General features: G+C 51.5%; 1 protein-coding gene across 8 annotated transcripts; it reads right to left on the bottom strand.

The window, feature by feature from the left end:
• Positions 1–424: 424 nt before the first annotated feature.
• Positions 425–23,768, bottom strand: LOC147005605 (uncharacterized). Of its 8 annotated transcripts, none has more exons than XR_015046711.1 (8): positions 22,986–23,762; positions 20,603–20,684; positions 10,034–10,280; positions 9,312–9,404; positions 5,922–6,089; positions 2,739–4,397; positions 997–1,350; positions 425–697 (listed from the first exon to the last, which is right to left on the bottom strand). XR_015046711.1 is itself a non-coding variant. In XM_085835767.1 (8 exons), the coding sequence occupies exons 2-7, from the start codon at positions 23,103–23,105 to the stop codon at positions 1,239–1,241; spliced, it is 681 nt and encodes a 226-aa protein (XP_085691893.1). In that variant the 5' UTR covers positions 23,106–23,158; positions 23,443–23,768; the 3' UTR covers positions 425–697; positions 997–1,238. The 8 variants fall into 8 exon arrangements, 4 of the variants coding, with proteins under 4 accessions (XP_085691893.1, XP_085691892.1, XP_085691894.1 ...); XM_085835767.1 differs by lacking the exon at positions 10,034–10,280 and having other exon boundaries at positions 4,295–4,397; positions 5,922–6,092; positions 22,986–23,158; positions 23,443–23,768; XR_015046710.1 differs by lacking the exons at positions 10,034–10,280; positions 22,986–23,762 and adding an exon at positions 21,789–22,515.
• Positions 23,769–25,942: the final 2,174 nt, after the last annotated feature.

Below are 25,942 nucleotides of genomic sequence, written 5' to 3' on the forward strand. Positions count from 1 at the left end.
TCACGGAGAGGCTAGAGAGGATGGTAGTGTGTAGCCTGCAGGACAGGGGTGTTCCTCATCTATGGACTGTCAGACCAGGAAGCCATTTCTGAGAAAAAGCCTCTACTGAGAGAGGCAGCAACCCCTGCCCCTTGACTGAAGAACAGTCCTGCTCTGGCTCTTGCCTTGTGCTCCCCTGGCGACGGAGTGATCCTATTGCTCTGATGATCTCAGAATCCCACGATCAGTGGAGTTCCCATGAAGCTGGAGGCTAGCAGACAGGGTGGGGGGAGCACACTGTCCTCGGACCATCCTGGCCATGTAGGTAGGCTTCAGGGAGCCCCGCCTGGTGAGGCTATATTGTTCAGTAGTGGTGTTCTAGTATGGAGAACCCAGCACGCCCCTGTCCCTGCCTAGCACACCCAAGGCAACACTGATGCGCAGTATGCAATGTTCTTTATTGGAGATGGGGTGGGTCTCGGGGAGCCAGCTAAGAGACAACAGGGGAAATAGAGGGATCAGGCTGGACAACTTGCTGGAAGTAGCTGGGTGGTGGGGGTGGTAAGGTTCTCTCTCCATGGCTTTGGAGAGAAGCTGTCAGGCTGAACCTCCACCTCTGTTCACTTCTGCTGGCCGGAGCCAGCCCGTTGGCAGTCTGCAAACACACTCTGCATGGCAGGGGTGGGTGCTCAAGATGACGTCAGGTCTTCTTTTTGGTCTGTAAAGAGAAATTGTCAAGTGTGGGGAAAAGGCCTGTTATCCCAGCATAGGGGAGTCATAGGAGGAGTGCTCTGAGTTCAAGGCCAGCCTGAACTACACAACAGGACCCTATATCAAGACACCACACACACACACACACACGATCTCTCAGATACACACTCAAACATGTATGCACGCTTATACTCACAAGATAACATACTCAAACATATATACACAATATGCACACTGACATTCAACACATACTTATGAATAAAAGTACTCTGGAGATCTGTTAGGAGCAGACAGAAGAAAAGTTACCTGTGGTCCAGAAAGGGTGTGTGTCCCCTCCACCAGCAGACAAGAAGCCAAGGCTAAGCATCTCCCCTGGGCCATCCCAGAGCACAGAGGGCAGGATGTCAGGATGAGGCTTAGATCTGTGGCAGGAGCCCAGGAAACTTGGCTAGGAAGGCAGATGCCTGCTGGACAGCCGACTGGGAGCGTTTGACTTCTGCAGCCTGGTTAGCCATTTCCCCAGTCCTGCCTTCAGCCCCTGGAGACTGCTAGAGCTTCCCTTGGAGACTTGCTGTGCTGCTGGGTCTGTTCCCTGAGCTCTGGCCCTTCACTGTGCTGGAATCTGGTCCACAGGAAATCAGCACTGGGAGGGAGGGAAGCCTGTGTGGCGCACAGAACAAGAAGCAGCCCATGACTCTAGGGAGCAGACAGAGACTTTGGGGGACCTCTGATTGCTCTTATGGAGCTGGAGACAGGATCATTTGGGTTTCAGCCAGGGCAGATAAACTGAGACAAAAGCCTGTGGTAGCCAAGTCAAGGCCAGTACTAAGAAACACAGGTAGCCATGACCTGCAGCTTGAGAAACCTTTGAAGTTCCTGTACCAAGCTTCTCTTCAGCCTTACTGTCTACGAGAACTCCAGAAGGAAGAGGGGATCTCAGCCACATCCCTGGGCCACCCAACTCTACTCACAGTCACCTTCCTGTGCCTGGGATCTCCTCAGCCTTTTTCTCCTCAGCTTCTCTTCCCCCACCTTTGCCAGGCCTTAACCTTGACTGGAGGGAGTGGGCTGAGAAGCCTGTGTGTTCGATCAGTCTGCTGAAAGCTCACTCTCTCTAAGATAAGGATTGCATTATTAACTTGGGTTCTTCCCAGGCTTGGTTCCCAGGGTCACCTGCAGGCCCTCAGAGTGTTCCTCCATCCCCAAAGTCTATCTCCTAGCCTCCTGGCTCCCTCCATATCCTCATACACACACACACACACACACACACACACACACACACACACACACACTTGCTCAGTCAGGTAGCCCCACACCCAAGCTGGCTGAACCTGAATGGATTCATAGGAGACACTGGTGTGTTTCAGGGTCTGATGTGACTCAGGGTAGGGCCTACTCTGGCTGAGGAGGAGTTTTCCATTTGACAGGGCCAGCCAGGATCTCCTAGCAACAGTAAAGTGGCAGGGGGCTGGGAAGAGGGGCGGGAACAATGATATCATAAATTACCCAGCCTTCCCACCCAGCCCCCTCTTAAGCAGGGTCCTTTCCCTCTCCACCTGCTTCTCAACCAGCTGGCCCCCTCAGCACCAATGCGCTCTTCCAACCACGGCAGCCATTCCCCACCTTCTGTTGTGTGATAGAGGAAACTGGGACTCTCGGGGACCAGTTGGAGCCTTCCCAGGAGTCCTGAATGTTCCACCAGACAACCTAGAGGATGCCCTCTCCGTAGTTAGACTCACTCTGCCTCCTCTAGGGTACCGACAGGGAGTAAGGGAATAAGGAAAGGAAATCCCCAAACATTGGGAGACATTGAATGGAAGTCCCCATGTCTTTTTAAAAAATATATTACATTTTCGGGGGGTGGTGCACAGGCCATGGTCTCTGTGTGGAGGTCAGAGGACAACTTTTGGAAATCAGTTCTTTCCTTCCATGTGTGGGTAGAGGATATTAACTTGGGTTGTCAGGCATAGAGGCAAGTGAATCTATCCACTGAGCCAATCTCACCGTCCTCAACCCCCGAGTCTCGAAGGGGCATTTAAACTTCATACCAAGTCAATTGAGTCTTCATCTCCATTTCCCTTCTCCTAGGGTCAGGAACTACTTTAAAATGACTGAAGCTGGGTGGTCGCTCCCTCCTCATCTCCTAGCCTCTCAGCCAAGGCAGGCTAACAGCTGGTGTGACAGCTCCGCCCATCTTCACTATCATGGTTGGGGAAAGCTCCCAAGACAGGAATGAGAAAAAAAACAAAAACAAAAACAAAAAAACAAAACCAAACAAACAAAAAACAAAACCAGTGGGACTTCCTGATGGAGTGAAGAAAAGTCTGTCAGAAGCAGGAAACAGGATCAGCTCCCCCACCCTAACCCTGAGCCACAGTCCCAACCCAGAAACAGGATCTGCACTCCTTCAACTCTATCTCACTGATTCCTTCCTAGATGCAGAGTACAGAGAGCATAGCATGGAGCCGGACCTAGTGGCCTATTTTGACTGTTGCCATTTTATGTTTCGTGGAGATAGAGCCCAGGATGTCCTGGAACTCATAATACAACCCCGAACAGGCCTCAAAATTGTAGCGGCTCATCTGCCTCAGCCTCCAGAGGGCTGGGATTACACGCACGCACGCACGCGCCACCAAACACAGTCTGTGCAGTACTGGGGGTAGAACCCATGGCCCTGCGCATGCTAGAGAAGCACTCTACCAACTGAGCTAGCCATGCTGATTAATTCATTAGCCTTTATTTTGTTTGAGATGGGGTTTCACTATGTAGCCCTAGCTGGCCTGAAACTTGCTATGTGGACCAGGCTGGTATTGAACTCATAACGATCCTCCTACCTCTGTCTCTCAAAGGCTGGGAATAAAAGCACGGGTCATCATACCCAAAAATTTGGTTTGTTTTTGAGACCAGGGCTTCACTCTCTGCCCCCAGGCTGGCCTCAAAGTCACCGCCCTTCTGGCCAGACATCCGAGTGCTGGGACTTCAGTGTCAGCCCTCCTGCCTGGCCTTATTCCAAAACTGGATACTGAGATGAATTTTTTTTGAGACATTTTTTTTTAAATAGTCCTGGCTGTCCCAGAACTTGCTCTATAGATCAGGCTCGCCTCAAACTCACAGAGACCCACCTGCCTCTGCTTCCTGAGTGTTGGGTTTAAAGGTGTGTGCCACCACTGCCTGGCTCTGATATGAAAAATTGAGGATCTGTTTTTTGTCCCTCAAGAGCCCCACAGGAAAAGTCAGAGAGACGGTAGTGCCCTGAGTACCAAGATGGCAGCCAATTGTCATAGCAACAGCCGAAGGAGTCTGGTTGGCTGTGGGGGCGGAGCTGGTATGCCAGCTGGTGCCAGATGGACAGCCCAGCAGAAGGCAGCCCTAGCAGGTGAAACGCCAGCGCACTCACGCTCTCTCCCATATGCCAGCCTCAGCCTGGTCCTTCCCTCCCGTCCTGGAGGCCCTGGTACTGCTGGCAGGGGGCTAAAGCCAATGTCATTTGTCCCCTGACTCTTGCTTGCACAACAAGAGACAACCATGTCATGACAAAAGATCTCCATGTTCAGAGTCTCCCTGGACCACGGGCTCAGGGATCCAAAAGTAGCTCACTGCTGACCACACTGAGGGCCGGAGAGTCGGAGGCTGGAAGACTGTGGGACAGGCCTTGGAGGTCCTCAAGCAGCTCACCCAACATTCCATAGAGCCTGGCGTATGCTGCTCTGGAGAAAACGGAGAGAGGGAAGGAACATAGTCAGCTGTAGGCAATGTGGGCGATAGCCTCAGCAGAATGTAGCACTAATACCAACCAGATGCCCTATAAGACCTTAGACCTGAGACCCAGACAGCTCCAGTCATTAGATAAGAGCCTGGAGTGACTCTGCTCTCCCCAGCTGCCATCCCAAAGCCTAGGCTTCTGGGAAACTGTCCCTCCAGTTCTAGCCACCTCCTCTTACTGGATCCCTCAGCATTCAGCACTGGACACTGGACATTTGCACACCACCCTACGAAGGACTATAAAGGTCAGGGCCCAAAGGCACTAATAACTGGCCTCCCCATTCCTCCAACTAGCAAGTGAGGGGAGCCAGAATCTTACCCTGTCCAGTCTGCCCAGCCCTGACCCTGTCTTTTGTTCTCCTCCCTGTAGACTGAGCCATCGACAGTCACTCTACTGTTTAAAACAGTCCAAACCCAAAGCGGCGATGAGGGAGGTGGTCTCTGCCCACTGCTGATCAGCAGGAAGAGACCGTGAAATGAGGCCACCAAGAACTTGTGCTGAAGAAGATGGAGAGCAGAGTGCTTGAAACAGTGACCCCCTCCTCCCGAGACACCTTTTTGCTTCTGGTCAGTGGTTTCTCTCCTTCCCAATACAGTCTTAGTCTTCGGTGTAAGAGGTTCCCTGTGGTACTCGCTCACTCGCTTGCTGGGGCCCAGAGAGATCAGACCCACAACCTGGGAGGGCTGTGTGGGCTGAAAAAGGAGATGCTAGAAGGCCCAGGAGGCACAGCTGGAAGAATAGGAGGTGGGCAGAGGCTGGGCCTAGACCTGGCGGCCTGACTGGGCAGCAGGCAGGAGCCTGGCCAGGAACCAGCTCTATACAGCCTCTGTGGGAGTTCTAGCCAGGCCTAGAGTCTTTCTTTTGATGTGGACCTGCTGAAAGTCTAAGGCCACCTCCAGCCCTACCCCCAATGCCCTGAAGGCCCTGAGAGCTAAGTCCTCTCACCTGACAGCCACTGCCAAGGCCACTTACAGAGAAGCCTTTGTGTAAAGCTTGGCATGTTGCTTACATTGCAGCCTCGGGACCAGTGCGCATGGCCTCTTCTCCCTACCTCAGTTGCTCTCACAGAATCCCCTCAGACTAAGCCCTGGCTCTCTCTCCTTGCTCTCACTATCCCCTTTCTTCTTCCAGAAAGTTTCTAAGTAGAACTTCCTCCCGGTCTCCATTCTAGTACCAATCGGCCTTGCAGTACTTAACTTCTTCGAACCTTTTTGCTTTTAATGTGAAAAGCCAGTAGGTTGCATACATGTGAGCCTCCTACACATTACGCAGCACCACTCAGCCAGGTGCCACGCCCTAGCATCTCTGAGCTAGCTCATGGCTGACTTCCTTAAACCCCAGGCCATTAAGCCAGTTTCTCAGCTTCAGTATCTAAGGCTCCACTTCTTTTGAGGGTCAGGCAAGTCCCCAAATATACCATGTTCTTTCTTACTTCCTTGATATTTCCCCTACCCAGACCCCTGAATACCTTGAATCACTTCCTCCAGGAAAAGTGTCCTCCAGAAAGCCACTGGGCTTGTTGCAGGGAAACCACGGGCCTGGGGTGGGTTTTGTCTGCTTTCCCACCAGATCGCTCCCTCTGCAAGGCCATGGGTGTCTCCTCCAGCCAGGCACATAAACCAAGCATTCAAGGAACCTGCTAAGCATCAACATACAGATGTAAGAAAAAGTGTGAGCTGACACAAGGCAGGAAGGACAGGGTTTGATGATACTGTCTTGGACACAGGACTAGTTCAGACGGTGCTCAGGATTTGAACCTGGGGCTGGAGAGATGGCTCAGGGGTTAAGAACACTTTTTGAGGGGATTCAATGCTTTCTTCTCATTTCCATAGGCACCAGGCATACGTGTGGTCCACATGGATACACGGAGACACTTATAGATATGCAAACCTGAAAATTAAAAGCTTGAACCTGGGGGCCTACAAGTTTAGAGGAAAGAAAACCAGAGTGAGCACAGCCCACACCAGCGAGCACCTCTGCTCGCTGCTTAGGCAGCAGCCTAAGAAGGATTCCCTCCAGAGCTTTGCCACCCCAGAGGTTAGACAAGCAGGTGCCTTCCCACTGTCCTTTGCAATGGGGCCTGAGCATATGACCATTTCAGGCTCTAGGCTCTGGTCTGGGAGCCAATGGCAGGACATTGGGCAGTGGATAAGGTGTAGCTCTGTGAGGGGTTGTTTGATTTTCTTTTTGAGACAGGGTTTCTCTGTGTATCCCTGACTGTCCTGGAACTCAGATCGTAGACCAGGCTGGCCTCGAAATCACAGATCTGCCTGCCTCTGCCTCCTGAGTGCTGGGATTAAAGTTGTGCACCACCATTGCTTTGCTCACTCTAGTTATAAATAGATCAATGTTAAGAAAACGAGGGAGCTGGGTGGTGGTGGTGGTGGTGGTTCACACCTTTAGTCCTCGCACTCGTGGGGAGGTGGAGGGGGGCAGGGGGCAGAGGCAGGTGGATCTTTGAGCTCAAGGCTTGGTCTATAGAGTGTCTACCTTTAGCAGAGGTTGAAGTTACAAAAGTGACTAAGCGGGGATTTCAGGAGTGCTGTCACTTCTGTGTGAAGCTGGCTGATCCAGAGAACTGAGTGGATAAAACCAAGAACAAGTTGTTTAGGATATAACACAAGAAGCCGGGCCAGTGCAGAGGTTGGGGGGATCAAATAAGCATGAAATTATGCACAGAGGGCCAAGAAGGATGGCCCAGTTGAGAGGCTGTGAATGGCCTTAGAGAAGGCACAGTTTCATAAGCGTCATGAAGATAGGAGTGGCCGGCTGGGCCAGAGAATATACTGCTAGTATACATGGTTTCCCACAGTCCTGAGACCTCCAGCTGGCAGATGATCCCGCCTGACCATACCTTACTCTGACTGTCTCCTGCTGGTCTTTCCAACTCGATTCTTCTGCACCTTTGACATAGCCTTGAGTCCTCTGGGATCTGTACGCAGGGATGAGGCTTCTACCACCCTGCTTAGATGCTGAACCCTAGAACTCTTCTGGGAGACCCCTCTTCTCCCCTGCCTCCCGCGTCCACCTCACTTTCTAATCCCATAATAGTGATATTCAGGTTTGTTCTTGGTCAGCTGGGAAACCCTTCCTTCTGTTGTCATTCTCCTTCGTGCCCACCACCCTGGCTGGCACTCAGCCCACATCTCTCAGAAGCGGCCATTTTATAAACACTAGCTACCTAAGATGGCGGCTTCCCTCTTCCCTTCCTATGTTTCCATTCTCACAGCCTCACATCCTACCCAGCTTTCTTTCTGAAGCCTGATTCCAACAAGGTGGGGGGCCCCCTGACTGAAGAGCCAAGGCCGGAGGAAGCAAGACAAAAAAAAGGACAGAAAAGGCAGACCCTTGGCACCTCTCTTTGGCATTTCAGTCCAACTCGGGAGAGAGGGCGGGAGGGAAGAAAGAAAGTAGTATGAGTTTTATTTCCATCCTCTTCCTGCCTCCCCCCCCAGCTCTCCCCCCACACTTTGATGAAAACAAAATCTCTCCCTTTTTCTCTTCTCCACCTCCCCCCCCCCCCACCTCTTTTTTCCCTGGCTTCTACCATGAGCCTCCTGCAATGCAAATGAACTGTATTATGCAAATATATGCAAATAAGGCTTAACGAGCGGAAGGAGGGGGCAGAATGCCTAATGAGTAATGGCGAGGGTACAGATGGAGGGTGTCAGGAATGGCTCCCTCCTCCTTGCAGTTCCCACAGCCTGGAGGTTTGCTAAAGGTAGCAGGTGTCTATTTCTGGGAAAAAGCAGAAGGCCGGGGTCCCAACATAGCCCACTGCTTCAGTTGGGGAGTCCTAGGATGGCGTTGGCTGTAGTGAAGGAGAGCTTGAGGAGAGAGGGGTTAACTAGAAGGGATGGATGCCCCCTCTACATGCCTGGATACTGAACGTACCAGCCTCACTGCCCTATGGGTCTTTGGCGCCGGGTGCTGAGGGTGGTGCAGGCACAAGAATGGCATGGCTGTGCATTAGAGAGGAGGATTCTCAAGGGAAGATTCCCAGGCAGACCCAGGTTTCTCCTAGAGGTGGGGGTGAGAGCTATCTTTTTGTGTGCTTTGGGGTTGGGGGTTGGGGTGGTTACTATGGCAACATAGCGTAGAACACCCACCTCCCCAACATTCAGCCCCAGAGGACTTAGGGGCTGGGAGTGGATAATGGATTGACACCCCCTGATGCCCCTGCCACCTGGCACTGCCAGCCGGAGATGGCAGTGTCAAATGTGAGAGAGTGGTCCCTTTGTCTCTAGACTCATGGTGTAGGGGGAGCAAGCGTGGGCACACAGAAGGGCCTTTCCCAGGCCCCAGTCCAGTCTGCATGCCTCCTGCTGGCCTCCAGAGACTCCTGGGGCCATCCACTGGCCTCTATACCCTGGCAGATGGTGGCTCCCTTGCCTTTTCTGCTAGGTAAGCCTTCCCCATGCCTTCTTCAGGACTTTCCCTTGAAAGCCTTCTCAGACGGTGAGAGCAGTCAGTTCCACCTTTCCCTGCTTCTTAGGGATACTTCACATTCCCAGTCATATATCTTGTCCTTTTGTGTGTAACATCCCATGTGAAACTCCTGCCAGAATTGGGCAAGGAGATTCATAAAGGAGAAATCAGTGCAGAAAAGGCTAGGCTGGATTCAGGAGTTCACTCACCAGCTGTGTCCCTTTCTGGGTTATATATGATGCCAAAGGCTTGTTTCAGCTTCAGTTGATCTGAACATTCTATGTCTCACATGACTTACATAGGATCCTTCCTACCACTGCTCCCGTCCGAGCCCAGTAATCCCGGGGCAGCCATGCCTCATCAGATCTGGATGTCTGCCTGGAATAGACAAAACTACCATTTTCCTACAGGGGTCAGCTGGCTCACTCACCGCTGGGAGCTGTCCGTGGTGCTGGATACCATGGTTCTCGTGTCCTCAGAGAGTGGGCGGGAGGGTGGAGCACCCACCCGCCCTGGGGAGAAGCTGGAGGGAAGAGAAGCAGAAACATTTGGATACAGTAAGGAAAGGGAAAAGACGATTTTGAAGGAAGTCTCCTGCTCCTGGAAGGGAGGGTGCTGGAGTCTATGAATCCTGCACTCCCCACCCTTAGTCCCAGGATGTTCAGGGGACTCAGATGAGCTCAGTTCTCCACTGGATTCATTTGGAAAAGCCACAGGCTCCTGTGAGCCTGAGCCAGTGCTTTTGGCCTTAGGGAAGAGCAAGACTGAAGTCAAAGATGGACCTTTACATTCCATTCTAAATACTAAGGGCTCTTCAAGTAATTTAGTAATAAAGATGAACAAAGGCATTATAAATAGAGCAGGGGCTTGGGAAGGTGAGATTGTGTCCTGAGCACAGACAGGATAGTGTACCTGTTGGTACAGACTCCAAAGCTTCATTTCCTCTCTGAGTTTTTTTGGGGGCTGGACCAAGCCCAAACATCTGTATGGGGGTGAAGGGCGGCTTTGGTGTGTAACCAAGCCTGGGAGCACTGGCTCCGCAGGATGTATGTGGATAAGAAGAGGTGCTTGAACTGCTGGAGGAAGGGAAGGACAGGGAAGAGAGGCTTAGTCTGGTGTCAGGCTTGCCTCTTCTGGGCTGTGGAAACTCACCCCAGACAAGACAATGATGTGCAGTGTTCCCACAGGGTACCCTTGCATGGTCACAGAGCATGGGTGCCACGACCTGCGGTTATGCGACTCCCCTCAACCAGAGGGTCCCAGGGAGGCAGCCGTGGAAGGCAAACAGCGACAATGGTCCCTTTCAGTGTCCAGACTCCAGCCCTTCAGTCCAATTAGTAGGCACCGCAAACAGCAATTCAAGCGCCTTCAGCCGCTGTCATAACAAGCTCAGAGCTGCCTTAATGGGGGATTAGGGCAGGAGGAGGGGTGTCACTCTAGCCTTGGCAAAGCCTGGGTGGCAAGGAGCCTCCCTTTTTTCTCACCTCTGTCTTCAGTTAAAAGCACACTCAACCTTCCTTTCATAACCCTATCCCCCCTTCTCCTCAAATCCCAAATGTTTGTTCTCCCAGTTTGTTTTCTCCTCCCCTGCAGTCATTTGAAACCACCATTAACCTAAATTCACTCACCTCCTGGGGGGAGTTGGCCCATCTTGCCTGTTGGTACAATCTCCCCATCTCCTCTTTTGTGAAGTCTTTTAAAAATTATTTTCTTAGGCAAGATCTCAGTGTGAACAAGCTGACCTTGACGTCTGGACCCTCCTGCCTCTGCCTCCTGAGTATTGAGGTTATAGGCATGACTCACTAAGCCCAGCTCCTGCTTTTAGAAACTCTAAAATCTAGATATTGAATGGCAGAGGGTTGTAACTATCACTTACACATTATGTAACCAGCCACACATGTTCTTAGAAGAAAGAGCACAAAGCCAGGCATGACTGTAAGCCTTGGAGGATTGAGGCAGGAGGATCGCCATCAGTTAGAGGCCAGGCCTGGCTACTTTGAGGGTTCTAGGTCAATCTGAGTTAAAAGTGAAACTGTGCCCCAAAAAATCTGATGAAGAGAGGTGTGGGTGCAGGATGACTATGAACAATGATCCACAGACCCCAGCTCTTCCCTAGGCAGGCTCACCAAGGGGACCCTCCTCAGTCCTTCTTTAAAGGGTTACAGTTCCTTGGTTACAAACACCCCAAAGGGTAGCCTTCAATCCTCTGTAGTGAAGGAATGCCTCCCTGTGGGTGTCACCACATGGTGTGTAGAGCATCCTTTGCTACACAGAACAACATTGGAAACTCACTCAGATGTAATGTGTAAGTGACATGCCTGAGACCAGGATTCCAAAACAAAACCTAGTCCCTTTTCTTAGATTCCTTCCTTCCTTCCTTCCTTCCTTCCTTCCTTCCTTCCTTCCTTCCTTCCTTCCTTCCTTCCTTCCTCCCTTTCTCCCTTTCCTTCCTTCCTTCCTTCCTTCCTTCCTTCCTTCCTTCCTCCTTCTCTCTCTCTCTCTCTCTCTCTCTCTCTCTCTCTCTCTCTCTCTCTCTCTCTCTCTCTCTCTCTCTTTCTCTTAAGAGCAGGGTCTCACTATGTAGGTCTTGCTGTCCTGAAACACACAGAGATCTACCTGCCTCTGCCTCAAAAGTGCTGGGACTAAAGGCATGCACCAATCCAGCATGCCTGGCTCAATAAGACCTTTTCGATGCCTAGACGGGGTGGGGGTTGGATTCATGCAAAACTGGAGTGGAATATTTGCAAGAAAGCTGCCTTCAGCTGCATAGACTGGGAGCCCTGCAAAAGGACATAGGGCAAGGGCTTGAAATACGTGGGTCACAGAACCAGCTGAGGGGCTGGAGAGATGCTCAGTGGTTAAGTACACTGGCTGTACTGACCCAGTTTTCAATTCTCAACATCCACAAACATCTGTGACCCCAGTTCTAGGGCAATCCAGCACCCTCTTCTTGCCTTGGAGGGCATTATCTATATGGTGCATAGACATATGCAGGCAAAACACACATGCAGAGACAGACATCTTTGAAACCAGATGTGAAATTGGTTTCCAGTAAGTCTGGTGTGTGTAGCAGACTGAAGAATAGAAATGGCAGTTTTTAAACAAAGGAGGCTTCTCAAGTGGACAAAACATGAACTCAGACCAAAGGAGTTCTCCTACACAGTTTAACTGGGTAGGGAGGGTGCTATATGATATAAAGAGGGGAAGTTCAGCACTTGGGAGGCTGAGGCAGGAGAATTGTCATCAGTTCCACGGAAGCCTGGGCAACACTTTCTCAATAAAAAAAAAAAAAGGAGAGATCCATGGAGATATCTCTGGATAAAGGTGTTTGCCACCAAACCTGACATTTAATTTCCATCTCCTGAACCCACAGGGTTAAAGGAGTGAACAGGCTCTCACAAATTGTCCTCTGACCTACAAATATATAACCACAGACACAAAATAAATAAATAATTAAAACAAAGGAGAGGAGGGGGAGGAGGAGGAGGAAGAGGAGGAGATTTTGGTATCACTGTGATGTCCTCATTTAATAAACCCCAGCTCTTTTCTGTGGTTTTGCCTGGCCACATCCTAGCATCCCCGGTGTCCCAGCTGAGTTTCTTAGCTCACCACACAACCTTATACCAATCCACACAGGCTGCCTCCCTCTCTTCACCCTTAGGCACATGGACTTCACAAAGGGCACCTGCTGCCCTGCTGAGTACCATACACATACACAGCCAGTGTGCACCTAAAGAAGACAGGAACCCTTCGCAGCCTAACCTCCTAGCCTCTATTCCTCCTTTCCCTAAAGCCTTCTACTCTCTTTTGAAGAGCCTGTGATCCAATGTGCCCATGGGAAACAATAATATAAAACTATTGTGGTTAGCAAGTGAGGCTCAAAGTGTTCCTGGGAATATGTGGGGTGTGTGTGTGTGTGTGTGTGTGTAGGGGGACTCTAGGATGCCCAAGAACTTGCTGTGTAGACAAGGATGACTTTGAATTCTTGATCCTTCCTCCTCTGCTCAGATTATAGGCCTGTGCTATGATAGAGGGCTGTGTAGCCCTGGCTGTCCTGGAATTTACTGTGAAGACACTATACAGGAAACATTAAAGATGGTAACGATAAGGAAGCTAATTTTATTGATGCCCCTCCTCTGTCCATGCAAATTCCCAATAACAGAGAGTCTTCCCTTCTTTCTACTTTCCCAGTTGGCTCCCTTGGGGGGGGGCAGTGTCACTTTCTCCAAGACAGAGTAAATGGAAGGAGCCTTGAGTGTCAAGTCAGTGAGTAATGTCAGCTGCTCACTTGTGCCTGTGTAACATGGGATCACATGGCATCTCTCAAGCAGCGTTAGATGGTGGAAAAAGAAAACAGGCTGTGGCCAGACCATTAGTCCCAGCCTAGACCCAGTTCCTTTTCTCCTTGACTTAAGCTTCATCCCCACCACCCCCACCAAAATAAAACAAATTCCAAGCTTCTGGAATTTAAGAGGTCTCTCCCTCCCCTTACTGCTAAAGAAGACACACACAGGCAATAGATTCCCTGAAGTCCCAGAATTTGAATTTGGATTCGCCAATATTTCCCCCCATGTAATACAAAATTGAATCATTATCTTCTAACTGTAAAATCAGGTCCCGGGAGGAAATTTTAAATTTATAAGAACCAGCGGAGTCTGGGTGATGACATTTTGCCCAGTTTTCTGCCTCTTATTAGTCGGTACAGCCCAGGTCTCCAAGTGCCAGCTGGTCAAGTTCGGCTGAGGGCCATGAGAGCAGAAGGGGATTCCTAGCTCTGGCCATGTTTGTTAGACCATCTTCTCAGTTGTAGAAACCCTCTTTCACTAAAATATTTAGGTCAGGCAAGATAAATAGATTCTTTTTACAGGAGCCCCAATTAATCTCTCTAATTCTTTGCTTTCTCTGGGCAGCACAGCTACACATTCCTTTGTGTTTGAGCTCCACCGAGCTCCTTGAGGCCATTTGTTCCTTTGGGACCCGATTTCCAAGAGTGAGGTTAGGACCGGAAGGTGGGATGCTCTAAAGCCCCCACCCCAACTCTACACCTTTAGCCACTAATGACAAAGCAGCCAGAGAGAGTTCCGTTAGACTTAGCTCTGGTCCTGAAGGCCAAAGTGAAAGCAAAGAACCTGCGCCCCAGTGTCCCAGAATTCCTGTGGGGTAAAAGGGTCTCTGGCCACTCTGGCCCTTGCCCTTGTGGTTACTTTGTTTCTGCATCGCCATTCTCCCTAATAAGTTCGATGTGTGTGTTGGTTTTTAAGCCTTCCCCGCTCCTAGACCTGTTCCCACCTGGGCAATCTTGACTCCCAGTAAAGCTGAAGGGCTTCAGAGAAACCACCAAAGCAAAAACCAGCTTTCTAGAGACATCCTACGAACCTCAAACTCCACCAGTCGCTTCGAAGAGCCAGAGGGAAGCTGCTCACACCAGCCACCCGCCGTTGCTCCCGGGTTGAGTCCAGACCGGGAGAGGGATGCTTGCACTTTCCCCCCAACCCTCAACCAAGGGCTCTGTCTCTCCCGGGAGCGGCTTCTCCGGACTGAGGCCCAGACTGCTCCATTTTGACTAGGCCTCCAGAGGCGACCCCAAAGCGGCTTCTTGCTTTCTTCCCAGGTGGGCAGGTCGCGGGTGGGGATCGCGAGGTGGCTCGGGCTGAGCAACCTCTGAAGGCGACGTCTCCCCCTCCCCCAGCCCTCCAGCCTCCAGGCACGCCTGGCGAGGCTCTCCCTCCTGCAGCTCGGCCACCACCAGCGTTCCAGGCCCTCTGCGCAGTGTATGGGGTTATTTTTACTTTCGGTTATCTAGCTTTATGAAGACTCCACACCACTCATACAGCTAGATAACCAAAGATAACAACCAACCCCGCCTCCTGGCCGCCTCCTCCTCTTCCACGCAGCCTCCCGGCCACCGCCTGGACCTCCGCAGTCTCGAGTCGCTCGACGGCGGATGGGGGACGCGCGTGGTGTGGAGGCGAAGAGATGGGATCCTGGACCTCACGCACTAGCACGACGAGACCTCAAAAAGGCGAGGAAAGGATGCTACCGCCGACGGTTCTGAGGTCGGGAATCTAGGCTGAAACCAAACGGCCCCAAGCCTGACCGCCCATTTCCCACTCCCTCCTCCTCCGTGCAGAAGCAGGGTTCCGCCGGTGCTCGTGGAAAGGCTTCAGGGCCTTCGTGCCACCCGGGAAGACCGCAGAAGCCTAGGCCGAGGCCTCCCCAACCTCCCACGGTGTCCACACCCTTCTCTGGAAGGTCGAGTGTGAGCTCCGCGTGGGTGCGGCAGAGCCGAGCTCGCAGAGCTGCTCCGAGCTACCGACTGCAGGGGAGTGGCCACGAAGCCCCGTACGGGAACCCCAGCACTGGGGAACCCCGAGGCCCAGAGGGAAGCCTGTGGCTGGCGGCGGGGTGGAGGGTGATCTCGAGACTCCCCAGCGACTCTCCCAAGGGCAAAGATCCCACCCAGAGAGAAACGGGCGAGCAGTCAGGACGTGGGGCTGCGGGTTAGGGCAGAGGGTGGCCAGGCAGGTGAGCCGAGCCCTGGACCTACGGAACCGCGCGGGAGCCGGTTTTGTGCAAAACGCAGCCGAAATCATTCAGAGATGTGAAAAATGCCACTGGGGGTCGGAGTGAGAGATGCCCTTAGTGGCTGGAGGGGGCGATCTGGACTGAACCCACTGGAAGGAGGTCCAGGGACCGTGCAGAGGGTGTGGAGCTCCGTGGTCGCAGGTGGCGGACGCGCGCGCTGGACTCTGAGGCGCTTTCCCCACCTCGTGCCCCACGCGGGTCAGGCCACTTACATCAAACCCAGGATGCTCAGTGGTAGTGTCCTGCGCGGTCTTCAGGCGCGTTCCTACCCAGGCAGCGCCACGGACGTGGGTCGAAGATGCCGGGGCTTGCCAGGCAATGGGGCCGAGCGGGAGCCGGCAGGGTGGAGCAGGGTCTCGAGTCCCAGCTCCCTCCTCAGCCTTGGCCGCTGCTCTGGCGGGGGCGCTCTCAGGCTCCGGACTTTTCATTCATCCCTTCACACTCCTTCCTCAGGTCAGCCCCTGATTGGCTATACCTGGTCTGACGTCACTGCCTCGTTTCTTCCCCCCCCCCCCCATACCCTCCTCCCAGCTTTTCCATGCCCGGCCCCCTCCCTCCCCAGGCCAGTCCAAGACGTGCAATTGGGGTGCCCCTCCCCCAGAGAATGGGATCCAATGTCTTTATGCCAATCCTCAGTCTTTTGCTGCCTCATCTACAACCCGCCTGCCACGTCTATAATTCATTGCCAATTGCGGTTCTGATGGCCACCCTCGCTCTTCTTGTCGATCTTACATTTTCCATTCGGGCTCTACCGTACATTGCACCAAGACCAGCGCGCAAAAAAAAAAAAAAAAAAAAGAAAAGAAATAGGGCAAAATTCCCTCAAAGAGAAGAGATCTGTAATCTCAGCACCGGGAGGTTGAGGCAGGGATGCGGAATGCGACTGGAGACTCTATCTCTGACCCCTCCCACCCCACCGTTAGAGTCTTTTTGAGTTCTAATTCCTCCCAAACTGTGATCCTAATATTTAGGAGAGGCAAGGGTCTCTTTTGTTCAAGGTTTTCAACTCAAAACACGGTAGGGAAGATTGTGCAGTTTGAGTCTCCTGCTATGAGACAATGGGCGAGCAAAGGGGGCCCTCTTTTCTGCATTTCAGGGGAATGTTCCTTGACCCTATCTGTAGCATCAAGATAACCACAGAATCCTAGCTGCTTTTGAGACTCAGAATTTGACCAAGTCCTGGAGACCTTTCATAGGTCTCTCCTTCTACCCATGTTCCTCCAGGCTCCCAGGCATGCAGTGCCAGCTCTGGGTTCGGTTCCCCAAGGAAGATGCCTTTCAGGCAAAGCTCTGTCCCCTTCCTCAACTTCCTCCACCTGGCTCTCAATCCAGTCCAGCCAGAAAGGTCCTTTTCTCCACTGAAGAAGCAGAAGCAGAAAAGCACCGGGGAGTAAGTAGCCAGTTGCTGTTGGGCAGCATCTGGGTTCTAGGTACATCGAAATTCTCAGAGCAACCATGGGCTCCAGGAGCTGCTCTGTGTGCCAGTGAGGGTCCCTTCATCCTCCTACTTACCCTCTGCTGGGTCCCTTCTATAAAACTGGCTGAGATACCTAAATCCTGCTGGTCAGATTAAACCAGCCAGTTCCTGTAACCAGGGACCCCTAAACACGGAGTCACCAGCAGTCCATTTAGGGGACTATCACTTTAACCATTGGGTCTGTCTATCTGCTAGTCCTGTGAATAGCCCAAGACAAAGCCAGACCTGTGGACTGCTTATCTTGCTTAGATGGAAGGTGGTGGCTAGTAGGTTTAATTTAGTACTTCTCACCCAAAACAGAGTATGTCTGAATGTTCATTGCTATTAATGCTGGCTGCATGGCTGTGGGTGGGGCCAGCTTGAGATGAGATAAAACCCACAAGATGTTTCCCTACAAGAAGGATGATAGCAAGCAAATAGTCGTATCTCTCCATGTCTTGGGGCATTCTCAAGACCAGGTTTAGCCAGAATTTATTTATTTGTTTGTTTGTTTGTTTTTAATCTCTCTTTTCTTTTCTTATTTTTCTTTTCTTTCTTTTCAAACCTCTATGTTGTTTTAATGCTCTTTTCTGAGAGAGGCTCGTTAATTAATTTAAGTACTGAGGGTTAAGCCCAGGGCCTCTTATAGGCCAGGCAAGCCCCACTACCCCAGACCTCTTTTACTGCCCCTAAGCCCTACCTCTTTTACTTTTTATTCTGTGATGGGGTCTCGCTAAGCTGCTCAGGCTAGCCTTGAACTTACTTTAGCACAGACCAGCTTTGAAAATTTGATCTTCTTGCCTCCAGCCTCCCAAATGCTGAGATTATGATCCTGTATGCACCACCAAAACCAGCTGGGGGAGAGGTGTTCTAGAAGCTTTGGCAGCTTGGATGATTTGCCAGAACTAAGCCATGTTCAATGGTGGGGTAGAGAAAAGGGCACACCCTAAACTGTCTCCTTCACCCCCCTACAGCTCAGAACCGTGTGCCCAGAGGGCTTGGGAGCTCTGGGAGCTCCAGTACACCCGCAGAAAGAGGGGTTTCTTCCCCCCAGATGTTCTCTAGGCAACCTTCCCTCTGGGCATGGCGCTAAATACAATTCCTAGATCAACCCGGGTTAAGCCCTTGACTACATTTCTCCACCATGCCCACAAGCCTGTGACCCATTCTCTGCATGCTCCTTCATGCCCTTCATGCCACCTCATGCCCTTTCAAGGATGCCTGACACACATGTGACCATGCGCACTAAACTCCTCTCCACGTGCTGACCTAGCTTCCTAAGAGCATTGGTTTGCTCTTCCCACAAAACTGCTTTCAAACCCCTGAAGTACCTTTGTCCCCTCTCCCTCCCTTCCCAACATCAAAAAGTTTGGAGGTCAGAGCCAGCCTTGGAAAAGAGAGCCCTAGCTGAAGTAAGATGTTTCCCTTCCGTCTCACCAAGTTTTACCACTCCCTGCCCTCTCCAGGAACCCCCTGCCCTGGAGTCCTGCAAGCCTTGAGGTAGGAGGCAGCTGGACCAGTCAAACTTTTCCTCTCAGGCACTGCTGTATTTTTGTTGGGAAGGGGAGAGTACACAAAGATTTCCTTGTCCGATGTACACTCCCACCCCATATTCCTAATGACCAAATTCAGACTCAACTGGACTTTCTCAAAAATTAACCTAAAGGAAGAAATGAACACACTTTGCTGGGTGCTAAAAATTGTTCCCCACACAGCAGATACAGAATAAAGTCCTGCCACCTCTTATATTGACTTTGAGCTTTTTAGGGGCACTTCAGTTTAACAGCATCCAAATCAAGAAGATAACCCACAGAAGAACAGCCCCCTGCATGTTAGAATGCCCTCCTCTGTCCAGTCGCCGCCGCCGGGGAAGCAAATTTTGTCTGGGTTCACAGGACAAGCTGGCATCCCCATTGATCCTTTAGGGGTGCAGGTGAATGACACCTTCGCCCAGTGTAAATGGGACCTCGCTATGCACAGAGAGAAGCAGAGGACCTTCTGCTCCTTTTAACTGGAATCAGTGTGAGTATAAATTATGTTCTTCCAGTTTTAAATAAGAAACCCCTTCAAAAGTAGCCCTCAAGGACAAGTTTTTTTTTTTTTCTTCCTGATGTATTCTTCCTCCACAAACCAAAAAAGTAGGGAAGGTTCATGCAGAATCTTTGAGAAATGTGTTTGTGTCAGAGGAGACAACAGAGAACAGCAATAGATGCAGCAAGTCTGCAGGACTCACGCTGGGCACAAGAGTCCAGAGGGCTGGATTGGCTCACCAGCCTCAGTCTCCTAAAGAGCAGAGCCCTTTCTGTCTCCTCCAGCACAAAGCAGTCTACTCTCTGGTGGCCTGTGGCTCTCACTGTGACCACTTCTTGGGAGGACATTTCAACTCTTTGTTTGTGCTAATAGGGGTCTGTGGGTGTTTCAGGAGCCTTCATCCTTTGGGGGTTCCTGGGATCAAACCCAGGGCTCAATACATACTAGGCAAGCACCTAAGCCTCGAGGCACAGCTACAACCAAAGCCAAAGTCCCCTCTCAATACAGCTGCCCACCTTTTGTCTCTGAGTCTGAAGGGCCTACAGAGACAGAAGCACAGGTTCAGTTATGCTGTCTGGATGGGACCTTTTGAGACGCTATGTAAACTTTGGCAGTCAAGCACTTTCCTGAAATAGTAAAGCAGTGCATAAGGGACCAATGCTTAGAGAGTAAAATAAAAACATAGTTTCCCCTTGTTTGCAAGGTGGATTTGCCTTAAAGAGCTTTATCTGGGGGTGTGCTTATCTCTGCAACAGAATTACTGTGCTACTAATTACTGTGGCTACTATTAAACAGTATTCTGTCACTGAATGCCTGCAATGTGTATAGCATTGGGACAAATAAAAGTAACAGCAGTTAGCGATGCACAGATGAGGTTAGGATGCCTGGAGACTCCATTTAGAGGAGGTGGCCCCTGAGACACGCCCTTCCTGGAAGTGGGAGCATTTTCAGTCTCCCCAGCTCCTCCTGGTCTGCTCCCCATGGACTCACATGCCTATTGCCCCAGTCCTACATTGTAGGAAAATGAGACATGGTGACCAAGATAGCCAGGCACCAGCTTAGTCATCCATGTTTCCCATAAGCTCTTCTCTGGTCAAAAGCGTGTGTGTAAAGCACACCCATACTCAATCACAGGCATGCACTCTCACACCCATAAACTCAGACACATTCAGTGGTAAATTCATGGACAAGGCAAGCAGCATTATCTCCCAATGCTTAAAGGTGCTCACGTACCCACTCAGCGACTTAAGGACCCAGCTCCCCCCACCCCATCCATCCCAATCTATACTGCTCTCCTGGATCACCTGAAACCCCCTTAGCTATCTCTGTCCCTTTCTCAAACCTTTCTCAACCACTTCCCCAGAGTCAAAGACCCCTATCTCGTCCCCAGGAAGCTGTGGAAGAAGAGGGAGGGCGCTTTCCTCTCTGCACCGAATCAGACACAGGGTGGCCTTTTGTCCCCAGGCTATGTTGTTTGCATTGCTTCTTAGCTTTGACAATGCAGTTCTTACTACAAAATGGACCAAAATCAAAGGCTGGAGCCTAGAAGAGACAGCGAGTGGGGTGGAGAGCTGGGGTGGAACAGGGAAAGCTTCCCTTTTCTCCTCCCCCACCCACACCACCATCAAAGCAAGGAAGGAAATAAATACCCCAAAGCCAGAGATGCCGGCCACCTACGATGACATCCGGACAAATGGAACACGGAGGCTGCTTCTGGATGGATGGCTGCTTCTGTGGAGGGAAGGATACAGAGGTTAGGGCTCGGTTCTCTTCCCTCCATCAGCAGTCTCTCTCCAGAATTCTCCCATTGCTCCCCAGTTTGATCCTCGGAGCTCAAGCCTGCCCAGCTAGCTCAACAAAAGACTGGTCAGATACCCTGCCAGGTCTCTCAATTAGTTCTGGACAGTGACTCTGGTCTCACTACCTTGATCTCATCACCATGCCTCCACACCTCCACCGAATCCTCCAGGCCCAGTACCTGAGTTAAACCCACCTGGAGGACTCTCTCACAGCAAGCTAAAGCCAACTACCCTTTCCTCTCAGATTTCTTGGGCTATCACAGTGCATGCATAGGTGGAACGGAGAACCTGGGCCAGGGCTATCTTTCTGTCTGCCCTATAAACTGTTAAGTGCTGTGTGCATCAAAGATATTCTCAATCATAGCTAGGCCTGGTGGGACACACCTGTAATGCCAGCATTCCATAAACTGAGGCAAGAGGATCAAAAAAGTTCAATACCTCATCTTAAAAATCAATAATGATGGATACTATGATCTCTGCGATCACATTTCCTCCCTTCCTTCCCCTGCCCCGTTTCTGTCTTTAAATCCTTGTATCTTTTAGGATCCAAAAAGACATGCCATGGGTATCAGTGCTCTTCTCTTCATGTACACAAAAGGCATGAATACAAAGCACTGCCTATTATTTAATGTTCCGTGAGGGTTCCACACACATTTCACAGTGTTTTTCTAATTTTTTATATTCAGATTAAATTTAGGGTTTGGGGAACAACATAGGTAACTCCTAAAAAACACTCTAATGAAATTCCACGTTGATTATTTTATTATTTAAGTCAGGGAGAAATTAAATGCAGAAGAATTTGGGGGGAGGGGGAGCTGAGGAGTAGGAATGGGCCTTCCACCCAAGCTGGCTTTCTAGGAGTGTTCTGCAAACCTCTTCCCCACTTCCCACACTCAATGCTCAAATGACCCAGCTCCTCTGCAGCCCCAGCCCCAGCCCCAGCCCCAGCCCCACTACACCACCCCTTCATTGGTTGTGTGTGGGGCCCCAGTCGGAAACAATTATCAAAGAGGACCCTCCTCTCCCATCAACTGACCTGAGAGAAGACAGGTGCTACAGCAGGGGAGAGCCTCCCACTTCTTTGACCTGATTCAAAGAGAGCTCAGGGGTCCCTATTGCTGCCCAGACACCCCAGGCTCACAGTGCCCAGGCAACTGTAAGAAGCCAACCCAGTGTACATGGGACATGTGTGTGCAAATGTATGGCTGCTGACAGCCTCAGCCCCTCCTAGGAACCTAACCTCTGGGGCACCAGGACTGGTCTCTTCTGTTCCAATCTCTCCTGTTCCACATAATTACAGACTGTGTGCCAAATTACAGTGTAGGTGGGGACTCAGGGCAGAAGAGCGATGGCCTCTTCCTTGCATCCTGGTACTCTTTAAAAAATTAAAACAAAAAACAAAATCCACTCCAAGACAGAACAACCATGTTAGGGTAAATGTGAAGGAAGCTGAATCAGAGGCTCCCCCAGCCCAAGTCTGCCCCTCGCTCCCTTTCCGCTCGTGGGAACACGGTGAAGGAGAATGAAATTAATATAAATTCTGTAAAATGGTTCCCACCCACTCCCAATTCTCGGTTCCACTTTCCTAGAAACATGGGATGTTTCCCCTCACCCCAAAGTCCCCCCAGACTTGTTCTTCTCCTAAAACCCAGTCTCTGGGACAGAGAGGAATAAGGCAGACCAGGGGAGAGGCCCAAGAGTCCCGAGTCAGAGCCATTTCCCTCTTCCCTGGTGTCGGCTCTCCTTCCAGCCTCCCTCCGCTGCATTAAGATGTTGGCCATGTCTGGGGGAGCGAAGGGAGGGGCGGATTAATAGGATCAGTAGCACTGTGACCCTCCCCACCCTCCCACCCCCAATCTCATTGACTAATTTACTGAGCTCTGGGCTGACAGGGGCTGGGTAAGGGAGAGGGATCAGGGGCCTCTGGCCTCGGGCAGAGCCCTTGCTTCCAGCTCCCGATGGATGCCCTGGGTGCCCGGGAGGGAGGAGTGAAACCCGGTGAGCAAGAGGCCAATTCCACGCACTCACGTCTCCTTGTCGCCTGCTTCCTTTTTATGGACCCCCCCGCCCCCCAGTCTTTACCAGCTTTTCTTTCTGTGATACTAGCCTCCATTAGCCAGGAGGAAGGCTAGGTTTGGATGTCTTGACTCGTTTTCCTAGGGTATCACCCTTCAAGCCCAGCCCAGATGCCTGCCAGGGCTCGGTCCTTCCCTGGACCCCAGTGTCTACTTACCTTGCCTCTGTGCCGCACGGAGAGGCCACTCGCCACAGCTACCGCCCGCCCGCTGGTCTCTCCTAGCTCTTCTCTTCTCGTGGAGTGGAGGATGCGGCTCCAGTACCGCTGACGTAGCATCTCTTATCCATTCAGGAATTTCGTTTGCTTCTTTCTTTCTCTTGCTGCTCTCCCTGGAAAGCCAGGAAAAAGGGGGACGCTGCCCCTATCTGGGACCATGCCCACCACCAAAATAACAGTCTGTGCATCCAGCCAGAGACGCCTCCTCCTCCTCCCTTCTCAAGCCTGGTGTGTGTGTGTGTGTGTGTGTGTGTGTGTGTGTGTCTTTGTCATCCCCACTGCTTTCTGCTGCCTTTTCTAACCCAATGCAGGAAGAAGGGGCCAGGGGACACTATTGTTCCTCCAGGCCACCCTTGTCCCCAAGGAAGCAGGGGAAGAGAATGAATGACAGAAGTACCCTTGTCCCTGTCCCCAGGCTTCTTTGAGTTTTAATTCACTTTTGAACTTGAGGCTGTGATTGAATGTGTGTGGGGCGCGTGGAGAGTGGAGCTGATGGGGACTTGTAGAAGACACCCTTTGCCACTTGAGGTTGGGGTGCTCAGTCCCTCCTTCCCCAAGGCTCCCCAGGCACCTAGCCCAACCAACTGGATTAATCACAAATTTAGATCTTGGTTGTGAAGGAATAAGCGGGCCACCGGGAGATAAAGGCTGAGACCTGGACTGGGGACTGGGGCCACCAGCTCTTGGATGTCTAGACAGGAGGGGTGGAACCACAGGCTCAAAGTGGGAGATAAATTATCTTGTTCTTAGAGAACGATTTGGAGGTTGGTTTCCAGGGCTAGGGTTTAATATTTGGTGGAAGGTGAGGCCCCAGCGGTACAATGGTGGTGGGGGGCTCTTGTCTTTCACCCCCACTCACAGCCCCTCCCCTTCTCTCCCTCCCACTCTTCCTGGCCTGCATGGGAACTCTGTCTGAGCTCAAAGTGACAGACAGCAGGCCTGCATGCTAATGAAGTTTGTCTCAAGTTCATTGTCAAAGCCCCCCCTCCCCACGGCCCCTTTCCTTCTCTCTCATACACAAATCTCCCTCCGACTTTTGTCCCACAGATCTGGAGGCCACTTGAGTCTCTGCTGGCTGGCTCCCCTCTCTCCCCCTCCCCCACTGCTTTCAGTCCCCCTTCTCACTACTTTCCTCAAATGGGGAGTGTATGAGAGGCTTTCTTCTCCGGTGCCTTCCCAGGCACCTTCTGGCCCAGGCATCCCTAAGCCCCAAGTCTGAGGACTGAAGTGTCAGAGTCTTCCGACAGTAGCCCTTCCCCATCCCATAGTAGAAAGCTGCCCCCCTTCTGAGCCCCCTACCCCCCAACTCCCAGCCCTGTCTGGACCCAGTCTCCCCATTCTAGTCCAGCGGCCCCTCCCCCACCCCCATTATGATTACTTCCCTCTCCCTTGATTACATCTGCTTCACTAGCTCAGAAATAAAGATCCTTTGAGACTAATTTTGCACCCCCACCTCTCCCCTCCCCTTTCCTCTAGCCCAGGCTCCCGTTAGCTCCTTTCTCACCGGCTGGGAGACATTGAGTTCCTTGTCTAGGGAGCTGGGGGGTTGATAGGAGGGGGTGCCAATGGAATGGGGGGGTCTCTCCAACTCCAGGAGGACGTGTCCAGCAATCCAAACCTGTCCTTTTGTTCCCACAATCCCTTCATACCGTTGCCACCCTCCGGAGCTTGCCTTTCCCCCAGTAACCAGGGGACAGGGAAAGAAGGGGAGGAGGGCCCTGAACCCACCCTACCCTCAATTCCAGGGAAAGAAGAAGAGAAAAGGGGGAAATTTAAATCCCCCCCTCATTAGCCAGAAAGGAAGCAAAAGGGGATAATTATAATTAAAAGCAGACAGCTGTGGATCCCGCCTTTTATGTTGCTCCAAGCCTCCGCCCCTTTTCTCCCATCACCCAGAAATCGGGCCCCCTGTGCATCCTGGCCCTCGTTCCTGCTGAAGTGGGGCTCATGCTGTGGGGGACAGACATAGGGACAGGCCATTCCACTTCCTCTTCCCGGATGGCACTTTCTGGAAAATCTTATTAGGCCCAGGAAATATTGCCTTCCTCTTTCTGACTCGTAACCTGTCCCTCAAAAGGTGTATCTATGGGAGGTGGAGGTTTTCAGATGGGAGAGAGTAACTAGGAGTGTGGGGAAATCTTTGCTTTTCTGAAAAGTAGCCATCATATCGACATCAGCATTGATACTAAGGAGGAACCCAGGATATTTTCTCATTCCTTCTTGCTTGGACTTGCCTTAGAGCATCAGAAGGGACTGCTGAGAGCCAGAAGAGAGCCCGAGCCTGTGATAACAAAGAGGACGACTAGGCTAGATAGAGCCCAGGCACAGGAATACATATGGATGCCTGATCATTTTGGGGGTGGAGTTGCCAGGCCTATCTCTGCTATCATATGTATTTATAGAACTTGAGCTTAGGCCAGAACAGCAGGGTAATTGTAGCATCATTAGCATATATGCAAATCAGGCAACCTATATACACTGAATGGAGGCAAATTATTATTTATTCTCTTTCCTTTCTCCTTCCCTGGTATAAGCTCTGGTTCCTCTTGTAGCTGCACACCAGCAATTGTCTGACATTTATAAGAGGGGCTGTAGCCTTGGGGGGGTGAGGTGGGGAAGATGGGGGAGGGAGGGGGCACAGAAAATGATGAAAGCCAGCAAGGTTTTACTCACTTTATTCTGAAGAGTAGGGGGAGAATCAGCGTGGGGACTGAATGAACAAAGAGGTGAGGTACTAGGGAGAGCAAAGACAGAAGCAAAGAGGTTCCCAGGGGGTGAGAAACCGAGCCAGAGAGCCCAGAGTGGCACCTTCCCACTTCCACCACACTCAGAAGAAACCTCTAATTCCTAAGGGGAGAAGACTAAGATCTGTGGATCTGGGCTGAGCTGAGGGGTAC

This window comes from Mus caroli, unplaced genomic scaffold, assembly GCF_978045245.1.
Source record: "Mus caroli unplaced genomic scaffold, Mus_caroli_1 scaffold_3, whole genome shotgun sequence".
Lineage (NCBI taxonomy): Eukaryota > Metazoa > Chordata > Mammalia > Rodentia > Muridae > Mus > Mus caroli.